The sequence below is a fragment of the Lygodium microphyllum genome, chromosome 18, assembly GCF_053477565.2.
Source record: "Lygodium microphyllum isolate KBCC chromosome 18, Lygodium_microphyllum_v1.1.10, whole genome shotgun sequence".
NCBI lineage: Eukaryota > Viridiplantae > Streptophyta > Polypodiopsida > Schizaeales > Lygodiaceae > Lygodium > Lygodium microphyllum.
The window spans coordinates 75218482-75237985 of NC_141152.1; the positions used below are offsets into that span (position 1 = coordinate 75218482).

The following is a 19504-nucleotide window of genomic DNA, read 5'->3' on the forward strand; positions in this document are numbered from 1 at the left end:
CCATCAAATGAAGGTAAGAACCCTGCTAAATCTAGCCTTAGCAAGCCCTAAAACCCATGACATTGTATAATTTGGAAATGCAAATTGATAGTATTTTTGTAGACACATAAATCTTACTTCCTATAGAGAATCATAATATATACTGCAAATGGTGATTTGCTATTGAGGCGTAGCTTAGCATGGATGTCCAAGACTATTTCCTTATTGTTGGTTTCTTCTTTGAGGTTGTGATAAGGTTTTGTGACATTTTGCAAATCACCACAAAATAAGAAAGAAAAAGAATACACACAAAATGAAAACGAATATCCAAAATCTCAAGATGAAACAAATATCACAAAAATTCAATGGCCATGGTTTATGTAAAACATAAATATAAGGTCATATTATGCCAAATCAAGAGATAACCAAAATTGGTAGATTGTACCTCGGCATCATGGGTACTTTTGTAGATTGTGCTTGGGCTTTGTTGGTACTTTCCTTGTCATTAAACTTTTATAGATTGTGCTTGGGCTTCGTTGGTGTTGGGGGTAAAGGCGCCCTGCCTAGCCGCCCGTGTATTACTACACTGACAGTCACCGCCACTGCACACTGCAGGTGGCGGGCACCCATCACCATCACTTTATTCTTTATTCTTTCAGTGACAGTTTGAATAAACGAAGACCGGTCACACATTGTGACTGTTGGAGTTCCCATTTCTTGTCTCTCTCTTTCTTGCTCTTGCTCTCTCGCCATAGCTCTCGAGTCCAAGCTTCGATCCTTCTCTCCCTTTTAGTTGGTACTTTCCTAGCACTTACCTTTACGATTTAACATCGTGTTGTGTACTTGTCACTAAAGTGCCTCCACAATATTTTGATGTTTAATTGCCCATATCTATTCACCAATGGGACAATATCATTTCACTTGTATGTGGAAAATGAACAAGACCAAGCTTAGACATAAAAAAGGAATATGATACTAGCATATTTTTGGCTTTACATCAGGGTCTCACTTGTTGGAGTCCCTAGCTATCAATCTCTACTAATGATAGCAATTCTTTCCCCTCTAGGAAAATGAGAGGAATCTAAATTATGTCTTCGTTGTCTCTTTAAATTGTCAACATAAACTAGAAAAATAACACAACATGATTAAGCATACTAAGAAACCATCATCGACACATGCAAAGGTTGAACTTGGTTACTTCTTCTTTGAGTTCAAACTAAGATTTCAACTTTTCTTCCCATTCCATACCAAATTTATTTTATCGTGGGAAGTGCCTCAAAATTAGCACTCTCATTTGCTTAAATAAATTGACCAAGCCTCACTCACATTTGCTTGAACTAATCATTGTTATACAAATGGGGCATCATGCTTAAAAACATCCTTTTCTATAAGCCCTAAGGGATCCTTTCAAGGTCTATTGAGATATCACAATGAAATCTCCTCTCCCAACCATCTATTATGATGTTCAAAGCTTTTGGAGCTCACACACCTTATTTTCCATTATTTGGATAGCCTCATTGACCATCCAAAGTTGCACACAAGGGATGAGAGGGTTCCATTTAAGTATAATGTTATTCTTGGCATACTAACCATTTCCTAGGAATCTACCCATTAGCTTATGTATTAGCACTCAGAATGGGCATGCCTAGGATGACTACATACAAGAGGTATTGTCAAATTCCATGTGTGAGAGCAAAGAGGATATGTACCACTTCATTGTTGGTACGCTTGTTTTGAAAGATTACAAGAACAAACAATAGTAACACTAGTCAAAACTAATAATAAGTATGTTTGAATGTTAACTTGATGTGGCTAAGAGATATCCTCACCACCTCCTAATTTAAGAGTTTGCATAAAGTGTAAGTTTGTCATGGTTGGGGTTTGGAGGGGCTTTTTGCCAACTAGTGACATAGCTCTTTGGTTTGGCTTTCTACCTTACTTAGCAAGCTTTACTATCCTACTTAGGGAACCTCGTTGCCTAGTGCATCGAATTACACATTTGCCTCACTATTTTCAATAGCTCTCTTTGGAAAATTGGTGTTGTGACTACTATTTTGGAAACTTTGCACTCTTGATCAATGATCATTTTCACCCCTTTTACATTGATGAGCAACCAAAACACTGCTAGAACAATATCCCAAAGTACTATCCAAAAGCCAAGCTCAACACTTATGGAGGATAGAGTCCACATTGGCATTATGGTTGATACATGCCAATGATTCTATATCATAGTCTCGTTATCTACTTTGGATTGAAGAAGATCCTATTTTTCTATTTTGCTTAAATTTATTTTTTGAATCATCCTAAAAACAATTGTAAGAGATTATTTGATATCTTTTAACTTATATATTAAACATTCAATCTGTGTACTTACCTTCTAGTGAATGAAAACATACAAGTCAAAGTAAAAAACCCAAGAGTTTTATCCATCTTGTAACTAGAGTTAGACACAACCTATAAAAATAAATTGGCAAGAGCTCTTAGTCATAAAATCAGTAGGTCAACCCTCAAGCTAAATGTAGTGGAAGAATTAAAAGGGGAGATTTATCAAACCAAATGACATTTCTTCTCATGCACAAATGCCCTTCAAATGAAGTTGATGAGCAATGACAAGCACTACCACATTTGATTGGGTGGAGGACCAATAATCTCTATCTTCCATAGGGTTTTATGTATAGGTTCTACACTTGAGTCTTTTGAGAGGATGCTTTGCTAATTCTTGTATCACTAACATTTCTCATAAGAAATTCCACAATGATAGATGTCAATTCTCTCTATTGTATATGCTTAGGTGTGTGTTTTTGTGAACTTGTCTATCTATCTATTTGCCTGCCCACTTTCTATTATTATTCCAAATTGGTTAGCATCCCCGTGACCACAAATCTTGTGTGTGTTTTTGTGTATTTGCATGTCTATTTGTTTACCTTTCCACTTTTGTATTCTTTTTCCTAATTCTCTCTCTCTCTCTCTCTCTCTCTCTCTCTCTCTCTCTCTCTCTCTCTCTCTCTCTCTCTCTCTCTCTCTCTCTCTCTCTCTCTCTCTCTCTCTCTCTCTATTTTGTGCATGCATGCATGTTTCAAGTATAATCACATATACACAACTAGAGGTGTTCCTGGTGGTGCTTCTAAAAGGGAATGCTCTCTCTCTCTCTCTCTCTCTCTCTCTCTCTCTCTCTCTCTCTCTCTCTCTCTCTCTCTCTCTCTCTCTCTCTCTCTCTCTCTCTCTCTCTCTCTCTCTCTCTCTCTCTCTCTCTCTCTCTCTCTCTCTATTTTGTGCATGCATGCATGTTTCAAGTATAATCACATATACACAACTAGAGGTGTTCCTAGTGGTGCTTCTAAAAGGGAATGCTCTCTCTCTCTCTCTCTCTCTCTCTCTCTCTCTCTCTCTCTCTCTCTCTCTCTCTCTCTCTCTCTCTCTCTCTCTCTCTCTCTCTCTCTCTCTCTCTCTCTCTCTTTCTCTCTCTCTCTCTCTCTATTTTGTGCATGCATGCATGTTTCAAGTATAATCACATATACACAACTAGAGGTGTTCCTAGTGGTGCTTCTTAAAGGGAATGCTTGATCGCACTCTTTCTAGATCTTTTTTGACATTATTGTACGATAAGGAAATCCCCTTCACAAGAATCTCAACATGGACTCCAACACATTGGAGTAATGACTCTATCCTCTAAAATAGGCAAACCTTAGTAGTGGTTATCCCATCTCAATTTCTTTGTTGAATAACTAATATTCTCATCCTTATGATTATGTCAATATGATTGACTTAAGTTTTTTTAATGCATATAATACACAATCATATACCTTACTTAACCTTAGTAGTGGTTAACCCATCTCAATTGTTTGTTAAACATACATTGACATATTCACATTGATGTTTCTCATACATTATCATTATGCCATCATACATTATCATTATGCCAACATGATTGGCCACAATTTTTTAATGCACATAGTATACGATCATATATCCAACTTAACGTTTGGACAAAGTTTTTATTGCACATAGTATACAATCATATATCCAAGTTATGTGAGTTGCTACCAAACTTAGTATATCAATCAAGTTTCTTCAACAAAAATCCAAATCCATGCTACTTTTAACATGGGAATTTTAGGAATAAAAAAGAAGTATTGCTCATAATGTGATATATACATACATATGTCAATGTTTATATGTAGGTACTTACGTAACTATGAAGTACATAACCTAAACTTATAGTGTATGCAATGACCCTTAAGAGGCTAGGGTCTTATGCACATTTAGCCTAAGGTTTGAAGGGTTGCATTTTTGGCATGCAACTTCCACTTTTGTGGGAAGTTATATAAAGTGCAAATCTTGTGAGAGGTGGGTGTGTGTGTGTGTGCGTGTGCATGTGCGTGCGTGCGTCATGAGAAATGCAAGATGGTTCTATCTCTTCTTTCTTTTCGTTGGTTATCTAGTTTCTGCTTGTTTTTGTGCTTGATTCTAGGTGGTCTTCAACTCATCATTATCAACATATATATAAATACATACATGTATATATATGTATATATGTATTAACATAGATCCAATATTATGTCCATGATCCTTTGTGACAAGAGCCAACTCTACAAGTGTGTTGTAAATTTCTACCTCCCCTATCCATGAGCCATGGTAATTACCTTCAAAGATGTAGACAAGAAGAATGTCCATGTGCTATGCATGATTGAAGTTTTAAGTGATTTCATAAATGAGGTCTATAAAATCCCATAAAGATGTTGAATAAATAATAGAATATCTTGATGAGATAATGTGTTATTAAAATTTTCTCTTAACATGTTCTTTATAGCCATACTTACTAAAGACATATCTTGTAAAGAAAAAACATTATATGCGTTTGTATGTATATATGTGTTTTGGGCCATGTGATAAACCTTGAGCCTTTGGTATTGGCATTGATCAAGAATTCTATATAAGAAGAAAATGAAATAGTTTTTCTCATACAAAGAAAGTAGATTGTTCTTCCCTAAAACATTGCTTGCCAATTGTAAGAAAGTACTTGCAGACTTCTTACTTAGTACTGCACTTAACATTTGCTAAAATAAGAATTCAGGCATAATATCGAATAAGGATCATATGTTGCCTTCATGATTCCTATCTATTTGGTATGATATATACTAACAAATGGGATATTTTGTTCTTTACTATAAGGTTGACATTTTGTTGAGAGGCCCTCCACTTATAAACTTAAGTTGATTCTTTTCCATTTGAGTATGTCAAGTATGAACGGAGCTACATTCCACATCAAGGAGAATGGGAAGTTAACTTTCTATTAGTTGACTTTAGATGTCTCAATTGTAAAAAGGGCATTAACAATGATACAATCAAGACAAAAAATGAGCATTTTTCCTTTTTTTGAAAAAGGTTTTCATTACATTAAAGCTAAGAAACTTTACCATCCAATTTGTGGCTTTCATTATATTAGATATAAGAAGTTTTATTGTTTTGTTGAAATGTCTTATCATTAAAATAAAAAATATATTCAAAGAGTGGACAAAAAATAATTTAAGACATGTTTCCAAAATAAAGGGTAACAATAAGAATGGTTTAATATTTTTAATCCAAAATGTCCAAAATGTGTGGTGGACATGTCACTCACTTGAGGCAATCACTAAACTATTTGTATCATGCATGTTCAAGCTCCAATTAAAAAATCCATTGTGTATGTATTTGAGGTTAATCTAGCACCCCCTAATTTAAAAAGTGTCATTTTAATTGGCATGTCTCTATATGTACATTATAAAAATTTAACCACTCTTTATATAAAATTTTCAATATTATATATAAATGCATCTCCCATGTATTTGTAGGACACAAAATTAAAAGTACATTGTTAGTTAACTTATGTGGTATGATACATTTGCAAAAAGTGAGCACTTAGGATCTTTAGATAATCATTTGGTCCTCAAAATTCATGTAGCTTATCATGAATTATCAATATCTTGAATAATGCATCACAAATTGATTCTAATTATCATGAATTTCATAGTTGATTCACACAATCCTGGAACACACTACAAAATTGTTTCTTATTATCACAATTTATATTGAGTAACACATGGTACAAGTTGACATGTACATTGTATGTAAGTAGGCGATGCTATGCATGAAATGTGTGTTGTAATATATTAGATATACATATATTTGTATATACATACATATCTGCATATGCATGCATGAATGTGCGTGTGTGTGTGTGTGTGTGTGTGTGTGTGTGTGTGTGTGTGTGTGTGTGTGTGTGTGTGTGTGTGTGTGTGTGTGTGTGTGTGTGTGTGTGTGTGTGTGTGTGTGTGTGTGTGTGTGTGTGTGTGTGTGTGTGTGTGTGTGTGTGTGTGTGTGTGTGTGTGTGTGTGTAATGCTTTTGGATGAATGTATACAAATAGGATTTGAATGTTCTTTTTACAAATACCTTCATTTTCAAAATCATTGTCAAAAGAGCAAAATAAAGACACATTAGTTGTTTGACACAAATTTTTTATGCAAATAAATCAAATATTTACACTATTAAAGTGGTGGGAGAGTGTTATCCGCACGCTACATGATTTGGGAAGTCGAAAACATTACTATTTCCTTTCTTTGGAAGGTGAAGCCATTAGTGAGAGAATGGAGCCATACCATTCCTTGTTTCAAGGTGAAGATTGCTGCCTAGAAAAATGATACAAAGCTCAAGGTTTGTGTAATGATGGGACCTAGGAAAAGGGTTGATCCAATATTGTTTAATCAATCACTTTTTGCATGCATGGGGAAATGAAAATTCTCAGCACAAGGATCACATACACTCTAGAGAGACAACAAAATGCTATGGTGAGGAGCATGATGCAAGACATGTTTATAATAAGATTGCAACATTTTTTATGAATGATAGAAAGAGGGTATAATATTTCTAACAAGGTAAGGAAAACTACTTTAGTTACCTTGAAATTTATGCAATTCAACTCCCATTTCGTTACCTAGAAGTTGATGCATTTAAATTACTTTAGTCACATCAATAAGGGCAATCATTTTCTTTATTGCATGGGCAAAAGGAAGGTTTGAACTTTGCATCACAAATGAGATATCATTGGAGTATGTATCTTTTTCTTGAAACTAGAATCCCTTAGATACATGTTGTTAATTTTTGAAAAGCATAGTGAGATTAGACATATTGATAGACTTTTTTTGAGTAATGTCAAATGCTAAAAGTAAATGAACTTAAGGATAGTTAACACGTATATTCAAAGTTGGTAAACATGTACAAAAATTTGTGATAAATATGCTCCTACAAAAGCTAGGGTAAATAGGCCAATGTTGTGGCAAGGTAACTTGGCCCTTTTGATTTCACAACTATGTTGATCACTTGACAAAATTTAAAGATGGGAAGTTTTGCTAAGAGGTAAAGAGAGTAGGAAAGATCTTCTAGCTTGATTGCTCCATTACATGCATGGATTGCAAGATTGAACACACTCACAATTAGTTGAAAATAAGCCAATGTGATATGACAACCAAGGAGGAATAACAACATTTGCATTTCTCAAATCCATGGCAACTTAGCCACTCACCTCCTAAATGTACTTTTAGTCTCACCATGCCACAAAGCTCACTTGTACATGGTTCAAAATAGGGGATAATGTAGCCATGCCATTGGCACATACCTCTTTACCAACCCTTTACCCTAAAAGCTATCCAACACTCCAACTTAAAGAGTTTACAATACATATTAAAAATAGTATTGGACCCTCTTCAACCATGTCAAAATGATTTTTGCATGTAGCTATTTACATGATGAAGATAACAAATAGTACGAGACAAGTGAAATGTGGTACTTCTTTAAGGAATGAGCATCCACATGCCTCTTTTCACTAGCTGGACATTGTTGTGGGATTGGTTCTTTAAGATGTTAACTAACCCTTCTCATGTATAACACAAAATGACCTAATTGAGAACCATAAACTTAAATAGGCTTTTATAACTATATTAGTGAGAAAATCTATTTGAACCTGAGATGACTATGATGGCTAATAATTGAAAACTTGCATGCTTAAGTTCAATACACAAATAGCTAAACATTGACAAATTGACTAATTACTGTAGTTGATGTTGTCTATGACATGAGCCACAGTTAAAGTTTGACATTTGAGTGGTTTTTTCATTTAAGGATCAAAGGTGCATTTTCCAAGTGATGATGGAATGTTATGTGCAATAAGAGAAATGGCATGAAACATGATTTTGATCGCAAAAATAAAAAATCAATGGTCAGACAAAAAAAATGGGGTGAATAAGGAATTCATTAATTGAAACCATGGGACTTATCACAAAGATTGACAATCAATGGTCACAAAAGAAAGTCATCTTCATCTTCTTGTGATCTCATGTTAGGCTAGTTGCATATAAAATGGTGGACACCCACTTTGCAAGTGTTAACCAATCAAAGTACTTCTTTAGGTGTTGGCTATCTACGATTCCTTACACACCGCACATGACATGACCTATAGTTTACTAGCTAAACATGTGCAATCCCTGCCCACTTTTGGATGAGGGAGTCTCCCCTACCTAGTTTGTAAAGTGACAGACAAGGGTGCATTTTTGCATTTGTAGCCAATTTTAAAAAATAAGAACCATATTATTTAAATTTTTGTAAAATGTTTCATTTTGGTGTGTAAAGAATTTGTGCCCATGTCCACCCCCAGTTTCCAAAATTGCATGCCCGCACTTTAAGTAGGGATTGGGCATCCATCATTTGGTGTGTAACAAACCTTATTCTCTTTTCCTACTTCATCTTCTTTTCCTTTTCCAGCTTCTTCTCTTCTTGTTCTTCTTCTCTAACCTCTTCTGCTTCTTCTTCTCTAGCCTCTTCTTCTTCCTCTCCATCTTCTTGTCTTCATCTTCTTCTTCTCCTCTTCTTCTTCCTCGCCATTTTCTTGTCTTCATCTTCTTCTCCTATTCTTCTCTTCTCTTCTTCTTCCTCGCCCATCTTCTTCTCTTCTTCTTTATGTCTTGTTCTTATCTTCTTCTTATTCTTTTTCTTCTCCTCATGTTTGCTTTCTTCTTCTTCATAAGGAAGTGTGGCAATCTATTTACACAAATTTGTTTATAATAAATTTACAAAATGGAAGGACAAAAAGGTAAGAACAATAAGAGAAAGAGAGACAAGTAGATATGTAATGGTGCTTATGCAAGAAAAAATCAAAGTGTACAACCTCTTAGTCGATTCAGTGTCTCATGACTAAAACATAATAGATTAATTAGGGATAATCACTCATTTAGAACCAAAGTATATTGAATTACCTTCATATCTTTTCCGTATCTCCAATTGACACATTCAAATGATAGGAGCTAAGATATGGCCTCCGTAGAAGCCAATTACCTCTCTAACAATGGCTCAGGTACTACTCTACAAGCCCATTTTTCATTTGCACACAAGATGCTTATTACATGTGCACTACCTCCAGAAAAAGGAGCATCCAATCCAATAGGTAATGGGAAAGCACACGTCTCTTAAAAGCATGGCCTACCTTGAATGCACATGCGCACACCTGCACGTGTGTGTGTGTGTGCGCGCGCGCACGCACGCACACACACACACACACACACACACACATGCATGCGTGCACATAGAGAGAGAGAGAGAGAGAGAGAGAGAGAGAGAGAGAGAGAGAGAGAGAGAGAGAGAGAGAGAGAGAGAGAGAGAGAGAGAGAGAGAGAGAGAGAGAGAGAGAGAGAGAGAGAGAGAGAGAGAGAGAGAGAGAGAGAGAGAGAGAGAGAGAGAGAGAGAGAGAGAGAGAGAGAGAGAGAGAGAGAGATCTGCCCCATTTAATGTAGATGGGGGCATGGGTTATTTTTGGGTAGAAGATGAATGTGCAATGCAAGTGGATAGAGAGATACCTAGAAGGCCCAAGGGGATTTTTGGTGATTTTTGTAATGTAGTTGGACATAAAAAATAAAAACTATAATTGATTTTAAAACATGTTTTACTATTAGCTTCCTAAGCACTAAAAGTTACACATCCTTTGACCGTTTTATTTTCAAATTCAACTTATTCAACAACTAAAATCTCTAATTGATGATAAGATGCAACCTTATTGGACAACCCAAATAAGTGTAGACTTTTCTTGGGCCAATTTCCTTTAGACCAAAAGCTTAAGAAAATTATTATCCTCATTTAAATGTAATTCCAAAGCTTTATCTTTTCAAAACTTATTTTGGAACCTAATACATGGTAGAAATCATCATACACTTGTAGCTAACAATGAAATCTCCCTCAATCTTTAGCAACAATATTTGCATTGTATCAACAAACAATTGACAAACAAGTTTAGAACCACCTAGATTGAACAAACATTTGATAATCTTTGAGACACTAGGAATTCAATATTCCTAATCAAAGGACTAGTGATAAGAGAAAGTAAGAGAGCTGCAAGAGGACAACCTTGCCTCACACACTTTTTAAACAAAAAGGGGGTATGGAAATAGCCATTAGTGCAAACACTAGCCGAATCATTACAAAACAAATCTCTTACCATGATGTACAAAAAACAACACTTAAAACCTAGTGTAGCCAATAAAATTAAAGTGAAGTCCAAAATCCATGATGGTTAGAATGATTTTTTGATCCAATTACATATCATAGTTACATTAAAAACCAAGTTGATGATTGCCTTGATCCAATTACATATCATAGTTACATAAAAAACCAAGTTGATGATTGCCTCATGGATTTTGCATCCATGCACAAAAAAGTATTGCATGCTATAGACAATTTTCCCAAAGAGATACACATGGCCAAAGTCTTAGACAACCAGTTCTTTAAGGGATTGCTCATTGATCAAAATATGCTCTTTCTCTTCCTTTTCCGTTTCCACCATTTTGAATCGCTAAGGGCCACATTTTCTTTGTTCTCATGCCTGTCATTAAGCAAAATTTTGCAATCCTTGGTTTGTAGAGGAGGCGTTTGGTTTACTAGATTTTGGATCGCTTTTCTCTAGAAGGCTCCCTACTTGACTTATGTTCTTCGACAACAACAACAAGTTTGTCCATATGACTCAATGGAGAAGCTATAGTTAATGAATGCCTCAATATCCAAGCCATACTGTATCTTGTACAAACACATGGCATTAGGCTTATGTTGCCTAAGGATTTGATTCTATAAATCCTTTTCATTGTTGGAATAAATCCCTATGACCAAGTTACATTAAAAACCAGGTTGATGATTGGTAAAATTCTAATCCTTCGTTGTCAAATTTTTAAGGGATTACTCATTGATCAAAAAGATGCTCTTTCTCTTGTTTTCCCATTTCCACCATTTTGAATTGCTAGATGGCACATTTTCTTTGTCCTCATGCTTGTCATTAGGTAAATTTTTGCAATCCTTGGGTTGTAGAGGAGGGTGCATTGGTTAACTTGATTTTGGATTGCTTTTCTCTAGAAGGCTTCCCACTTGATCTATTTCCTTTAGCAACAACCACAAGTTTGTCCATATGACTACATTTATGGTCTTTCAATACCTCATGTACAGACATTTGAAATATTCCCATGTTTCTCTTTCAACATGTGCTTCAGGCATTATTTGGCAAAATGGCAAAATTGCTTGCATACATAGCATGCATTTGGAAATAGGGAAAACCATACCTAATAAGGAAGCTTAAAGCCTCAAATGTCCTCAATGCAGAAGACATTAGGAAGCTCCACATGCCTTTCCCATAAAATCTAAGCTTTCTAGTTGCCTTTGGGATTTGTAGGCAATGGAGGCACATAAAGCACCTTACCTACTACACAAAAAATTGATAGGGACTTCATACTCAAAAATCAAATGCAAGCTATCTAGTGCAAGGAATGAACCAAATTCCCTTTGAATCCAAGAAAGCAAGTCAATATGAGTTGCATTCACCTTGGGATCCCACAACCACTTGGAAGAATCCTCTTTCAACAAAGTCTTTCAACAAAGAGTGCAACAATGAGCATTTGCTTTGAAAGGCAGTAGCAAACCACTCAGTGAATTTCTCCTTAGATGGGATTCTTCTCCTTGGATGGAAGCCTTGTGAAACCTCTTGTTTGTTGCAACCTACAAGAAGGATGCTGTGCTTAGCATCATTAAGGTCTTGCATATCTACATGCAATGTTGGAAAGAGAGAGCCCATCACATCAATAGGCCCTTTTGCACCCCTCTTGCCTCACATGTGTGGTTAACCAACACACATAGTGTACTTCAATAGCACTTCCAACAAGTTTTCCACCCTTCTACATTGAGTTTCCCAGCTTTGTCTCAGTTTGGACACACTCTCCCCTTGGTTCACACAACACAAACTTTTCATGTACTCAATGCCTTTTCATCCTCTTCTACTATATATATATATATATATATATATATATATATATATATATATATATATATATATATATATATATATATATATATATATATATATATATATATAGAGAGAGAGAGAGAGAGAGAGAGAGAGAGAGAGAGAGAGAGGTCCCTACATGTGACCTAAGTTTTTTGCTCGACATCTTTGCATTTTGATCCATTGCTCACCCATTGTAGCTTGCAAAAAGACTTTCTTCTCTACTTTGCCATATATATATAGAGAGAGAGAGAGAGAGAGAGAGAGAGAGAGAGAGAGAGAGAGAGAGAGAGAGAGAGAGAGAGAGAGGTCCCTACATGTGACCTAAGTTTTTTGCTCGACATCTTTGCATTTTGATCCATTGCTCACCCATTGTAGCTTGCAAAAAGACTTTCTTCTCTACTTTGCCATCTAGATTACTCACAGAATTCATCCATTCATGCCATAGCAAGGGAGATCAACAACATCATATTTTTTGACTCTATTTTGGCCTCATATTATAATAACCCCATTTTGAGTCACTACTCCTATCATTTATGCAAGTTCAACCAACTTGGAGGTGAACAATTGGGTGTGTATTAAAGAATCACTTTATATGTTATCTTTTTGCCATCAATAGGCTATTGGGGCCCACTGTAAGTCCAACTTGTGCATGACATAACAAGGTTCTAATCATGGTGCCATCAAAAGAGTGGGGTCCAGTGTAAGTCCGATTGACACAACAAGGTTCTAGTCATGGTTATATCCATCATCCAAGTCAATTGACTTACATGTGGCTGCTCTCTAACATTTCATTTTGGTCATCTTATGAGTATGAAGAGATTGGGGAGCTTTGCATTGACATCCATGGGGTATTCTTAGGTGAGACTTGTGATTATAATACAAGTCACATGCAATGAAAGAGTGCAAAAGAATTATTTTATTTTTAATGTAAGAGGGGGAATAGTGGGGAACATGATGAAACGAAGCAAAGTGGTTTAAATATATTACTCTAACAGCAAAATAACATTAAAAGAAACCCGATATTTAAAAAATTCAACAAAGCGGGTCAGTTACAGATCACGAGTAATGAGCAGCCCAATTCTTTGGGATGGAAAATGCACATTTTTAAATTAAAATGTTTTTTAAAATGGTTGCGTTTGCTGGAAATCATGGCAACGGGGTGGTATAGCGAGATATGCAGCTTGCAGGCTGTAGGTAGCGTCCGGTTGCGGGCAACGAATCCGAAGGACTGCGCCTCGACCTCTACTTCTCTTCGACATTTCTTTCTTCGCGACCATAGCCTTGCGGGTATGGTTTCCTTTCTCATAGTCGTGGTTCTCCTGCTCTCTCCAGCTTGGAGCAGTTCTTTTAAATGTTCTAACGAAAAGCTTCTTTCTGTTGGACGCCATAGCACGCCAGCTCACCTTCCCTTAATGCATTTTCCTTTGACTTGATAAGCTTTTTATGCATGTCACACACACACACACACACACACTCTCTCTCTCTCTCTCTCTCTCTCTCTCTCTCACGCACACACAGAAGGTTCTTCTAAACGTAGGCTTGCTGGGTGAAGCTGGCGGCCATCGCCTTTTCTGTTCTTTTATAGCACGGCAACTCACCTCCTTTATGTGTTTTCCTTTGACTCGACAAGCTTTCTGTGCATCTCTCTCTCTCTGTGCACGCATACTGTTTTCATGTCAATTTCTGTTCACCAACATATTCCCTGACGTTGTCGATGCATTGCACGCTCAAGTTAAACATGCCTGGTTATTCTGACAAGTTTAAATATGTTGTGTAAGAAGGCTTTTCCTGAGGCGCTTTTCATCTCAACTTACTTTATACCAAAACGATTGTATGTCAGGCGCGCTGTCTCACATCCTACTGCTGTTTGTAGCTGTCATAGCTGCGGTTCTACTACGCTTTTCTATTCATTTATTTGTCATAGAGTATGTCTTCTTAGACGGTATATCTGTGGATATCTGAAATGCCAAGGAAAACGATGTGGTGTTTACTTCTCTATGTTCTCTGCCCTCTAATTCTCGTCAATCAAACCTCTATGATTTTTTATACCAAAGACCGAGACAATATATAACCTTGTTCTAATCATCATCCTACGGCATATCACCTCTACCACTTGAAAGTTCTTTCGGCTCTTATTTTGAAAGTTCTTGAGTAGTTCGAATCCTCAATATGTAACTATCCTTCCACAGTCAGACAACTCCTTTGTCCTTTAGCATCATCACACAACAGACACAATCTCAAGAATATTTTTTAATGCCTTCCTCATTCAAGCACTTCCTCCTCTGACTCTTTGTAGGCCCTCGAATCTGGAACATTATGTCTGATATTAACATGGTTTTCTGTCACAGGAGAGGAACTGAAAGTGAAATGCAGGGAAATGGTTTGAGTTGGCCAGATTGGCTGTACGCTGTGTTTCACATGATTTGTGAAATTCTCTTTCAAAAACTTCATGCTCGTCATTTGGCCAAGCATCTATCCTTGCCAAAGTTAACTGGGCTTACATACATAGTCACAGGTGCAACAAGTGGCATTGGACTGGAAACTGCAAAGTATGCCATATGTTTTTCTGTTTTTCATTAAGGCTTTAAGCACATCAGTTTTCTGTTAGCTCTCTTTTATTGCAAGAAATCATAAGTGAGACGTTTACATGTAATTATCCAATGCCAGAGAGAGATTGTTTCATATATGTGCAGGCAACTAGCAAAAGCAGGTGCACAAGTCATTCTTGCTTGCAGGAATGTTTCAGCAGCTGAAGCTTTGATAAAAGATTGGCATAAGCAAGCTGATATGTTGCTAGACGTTGAGGTAGACATTTTGTACTATCACCACATATTGCAAGCTGAAGTTTAAGTAATCAATGGGGTCCTAGTTTTTCAGGTTGACAGATATCCTACGCTCCATGACTGAAATTGTAAGGGCGCACCTCTCTCTCTAGCAGAAAACTGGGCAGCAAACAAAGAGATATATGTACTTAACAGTGTCTAATCTGGGGATATGCTATCCAAATGTCACTAATGTATGGATTCACGGCATCTTAGTTTGCATCCTGTAACAGCAAAGGGGTCCTTACTGGGGGAGGATTGAAGCCTGAGTCCTAGTTGTTAACTGACCCAAGTATAAGAGACACCTTGGAATATGTAGGAGCCTCAGTGAAGGTTATGAGAGACAGCAGCCTGAAAGATTGCTTTGGACAGCTTGATGGCAATAGTTTAATAGGTTGACCATGGACTTTTTGTCCATCCTGTGAATAGAGATTTACTTTGTCCAAGAGTAGACTCAGACTTCTTAGTGATCCTGTTTCTCACAGAACTAAGTATCAAGAGTATTCTACCACTGGTTTAGTCACTCTGTTTGATGCTTTATTTTAGGTAACTCTTGAAGGCTAGCCAAAGAGAAGCAGCAGAGAAAACCCTTAATGATCCTGTAGATTGTGACATTATGGTGTGATAACCCTGCTGAGCACATATATTAAAATAGTACTTTAATTTTGGCTGTACAGAGATGGGGTTTCAGCAATGCATACTACCTTGGATATGATACACAATTCTCCCTGCCTATAAATGCCTGCAGAATTCATTTTAAGCTAGTGTGGCCCATCAAAAAGACACCAAGTCAAGAGTCATAATTCTGCGAAGGCTAAGGAGCAGTACAGCAATAAGATAAATCTTTTTGTTTAACACCTCCTTTTGACATAACCCTTTCGAGTACCCTTTCTAATTGTTAATTAGTTTGTTACCAAAATACCAAGTCCATCTTAGAGTTCTATTGGTACAGGCTGACAAAATTTTATATTAAGGTTATCATCTATCAGGTGTTTGATTTCATGAACACTTTGTTTAAGATTTGTTAATAACTCTTTTATTGCAAATGTACTGGGATTTTGAATCCTGAAAGTTTCCTCCTTTTTCCATATGCAACGCTTTAAACATATCAAGCGGCACAAAATCTGTTCAACATCACATGAATTTTTGGTCTCCATATACAGTCTTAGAACGTGTAGACATTTTAAGTGGCACAAACCATGTTCAATGGAAGGTAACTGATATCCAACACTTTTATGTAAAAAGTGATCAGCATGTGATGTTTTTGGTAAAGCAGTTTTAACAATCACCATCTTGCTTCTCTCGTCCCATACAATTCATTACAAGCGATGTGGACTGGTGGTGATGTTGTTAGGTTTAGAGTGCGAATGTACACCATGAGACGAGATGGTGGTGTCCACAGTAACCACTTTTGGTCTCTTCCTGTGATATGGCTCCTTCACAGAATATCCAGCATAGCTAGCATCTTTAGTAGGATCAGTCTTGGCTTATCCTATTACTGACCATCTGAGAGGCATACATTGAAAGCCTTGAGGGACCCAAGACAAAGCGCTTGGAAGCCAGAAGGATATCGGCATTTGTAAGTTGTCTCTAGCAGGACTGAACCGTGGACAGCTTGCCAGTTTGAGTTCCTTGAGAAATTTCAGGTGCCATCTCAGCTAGAATGTCCATGATATTGCTATTGTATGTCCGCTATAATTTAACGGTGTGGTGGCAATCACTAATCCTGCCTGCTATTAGCAAGGGCTCTAAATCACCCCTTCAGATTACACAACAAATTTTTTGTCTGTTACATTCAAGATTCAAGTTGTTTTAAATAAAGAAAGAAGGCTAAATCAAAAAGCTAACCCTGTCTACCCTACTACCAAGCACAGCTTCTGAAGGCAATCATCACAAGGTTAAATCTCACCAAAGGGACAGCATTTCCATACTTTGTAGGGGACCTTAAAGTGAAAGATATTGCATCTCTAAAGAGTTCAACTTTTCCATTTTCTCATGGGAACATGAAGTAGATACAATGACAATAAGTGATTCATATCCCTTTGTGGTGCTTCATAATTGACTGGAAAGTACATCAAAGTTCTGCTTTGATAGGAATTCCTTTGTTTTGCAATGCTTTACATTTGCACACTTCCCTATTCAACTATTGTAATCTGTAAAGCATTTCGGAAAACTTCTCGAGAAGAAGATTCAATCTAGTCTCTTAGCTTGCCTGCATTTTATTTCCACTGCCATGATGATCTGTTTTGCACAAAGATGAGCAATCCATCTTCATATGGGAACATGAAGTAGATACAATTGCAAGAAGTGACCCATATCTCTTGATGGTGCTTTGTAATCAATTGGAAAGTACATCAAATACTGCTTTGAGAGATATTCCTTTGATTGTAATCTGTAAAGTGTTTCAGCACATTTCTTGAGAAGAGTATTCAATCTAGTCTCATAGCTTGCCTGGATTTTACTTCCACTGCTGTGATGATCTGGTTTGCACAAAGATGAGTTGTGTGGAGGATAAACAACTCAAAACGATGGGCAAAGATGAGTTATCTGTGGAGGATAAAAAACTCAAATGATGGGCAATGACCTATGGAGGACAAATGACTCAAAAAGAATGGGCAAAAATCTACGGACAGATGACACCAAAGTTGAGTTGTCTGTGAAGGACAAATAACACAAATGATGAGAAACGATCTATGGAGGAAAAATAACTCTTAAGGATGGGCAAAGATCTATGGACAAAAGACACCAAAGATACAATGAATAGGCAAGGAAATGAAGACTTGATAACTGAAGAATTGAAGATGAAAGTTTATTAGGACAGTTTTGAAGACCTGTAAATCCCAAGGACCTAAAAGAGGTAGTCTTTTGAGTGAAAGATTACATGACTGGATATGCAGTATCTTGGTTTCCAAGTTGGTCTTAACACAATGGGTCCTTTTGTCCTGGTTTCCATGAGAAAAACGTAAAAAGGCTGTCAAATGCTTTCAGTTGTGGAGGCTGCTGAGCACTTTTTATTACGACACTCTCTCTTTTTGCTCCTGTTAGTGATTTCAACACCTTTGAGATAGCTATGCAGCTTTGCAAACATCTAACCTACGAATGCACATGCACAACAACACTGGACTACAACTGATGAACCATTTTCCACAACCCAATGACATTCTTGAAATTGCAGATGAGTCTTATGGATGCAATAAAAGCTGAAAGAAGACTCAAACAAATACCATGCCCTCTATGCAGACGGCTACCACAAGAGAGTGAAGAAGGATGTAATGGGTTGTACATTATGTATGCACTAGATTGCAATTAGCCAAAGTCATGAAGACACACAAGTATAGCAGCAACAAGTAGAGTAACTTGCAAGCACTGCATTGTTTCCTGTCCTCACTTAATGTGCCAGCACACCTGGAGAACTGTGGATTGCTGTGTGCTGGCCTTGGCATGCATTAACAGTGGGTCATTCTGAACTGTCTGCCAAATTTAGGCAACTGAGTCAAAATTGTGGCAGCTATAGGGTATGTTGACCGGCTGGAGTTTGCTCTCAAAAAGGATTTTACCTTCTCCTTCATTTGAATTAAGATGGCAAAACGTTCCTGGGATGAATTTTTCAAGCACGCTTGGAACACCCAAATGCTAAACTGCTTTACAAAGTCGGCTTGTTTTTACAGAATTGCAAAGCTTGAGAATGATTTTCATGGTTGAAATATCAAACCTGTAAATCAACTGCAACAGTTTCAAACTGAGCATAGAGTGCATATTTAGTATGGCATCAGTGCTATTAATTCTCTTCTTCCAATAATCTTAACTCTTCTTTATATAGTGCCACTATGATTGGGCAACTGGAAAAATGTTTAGGGTCTCCTATAATCTGTAGTGTGGTCTACTCAGCTCTTTGAGCTGCAAAACATTCACATTATGGCATCATTGCCACTAATTTCCTTTTTCTAAGTGCATATTTAGTATGGCATCAGTGCTATTAATTCTCTTCTTCCAATAATCTTAACTCTTTTTTATATAGTGCCACTATGATTGGGCAACTGGAAAAATGTGTAGGGTCTCCTATAATCTGTAGTGTGGTCTACTCAGCTCTTTGAGCTGTAAAATATTCACATTATGGCATCATTGTCACTAATTTCCTTTTTCTAATAAAGCTAAATCTTGGTCATATATTGCCATGATGATTGGCCGACTGGAAAAATGTATAGGTGCTGCTATAATCTGCAGCATAGTGCACTTTAGCTCTTTGAGTCAAAAAACATTGCTTTTTCAAGCAAAAAAAGAAGCTGAATCTGGTTTTGCAAGTAAATAAGTGCTCCAATTTTGCAATTCTTGGTCAAAGAAGACTCCAAGGTCTTTGTG

The 19504-nt window shown here is 36.9% G+C and overlaps 1 protein-coding gene across 8 annotated transcripts in view; it reads left to right on the top strand.

Annotated features, from left to right (window-relative positions):
• The first annotated feature begins 13478 nt into the window (after positions 1–13478).
• Positions 13479–19504, top strand: part of LOC148021032 (dehydrogenase/reductase SDR family member FEY-like) — an 82090-nt gene continuing 76064 nt past the window's right edge. The window contains exons 1-3 of one of the 8 annotated variants that reach the window (XM_087698878.1): positions 13479–13610; positions 14672–14872; positions 15017–15128. In XM_087698878.1, coding sequence (XP_087555004.1) covers positions 14691–14872; positions 15017–15128 — 294 coding nt within the window. In that variant the 5' untranslated portion in view covers positions 13479–13610; positions 14672–14690. The other 7 variants (XM_087698879.1, XM_087698877.1, XM_087698872.1 and 4 more) reach the window with 7 other exon arrangements.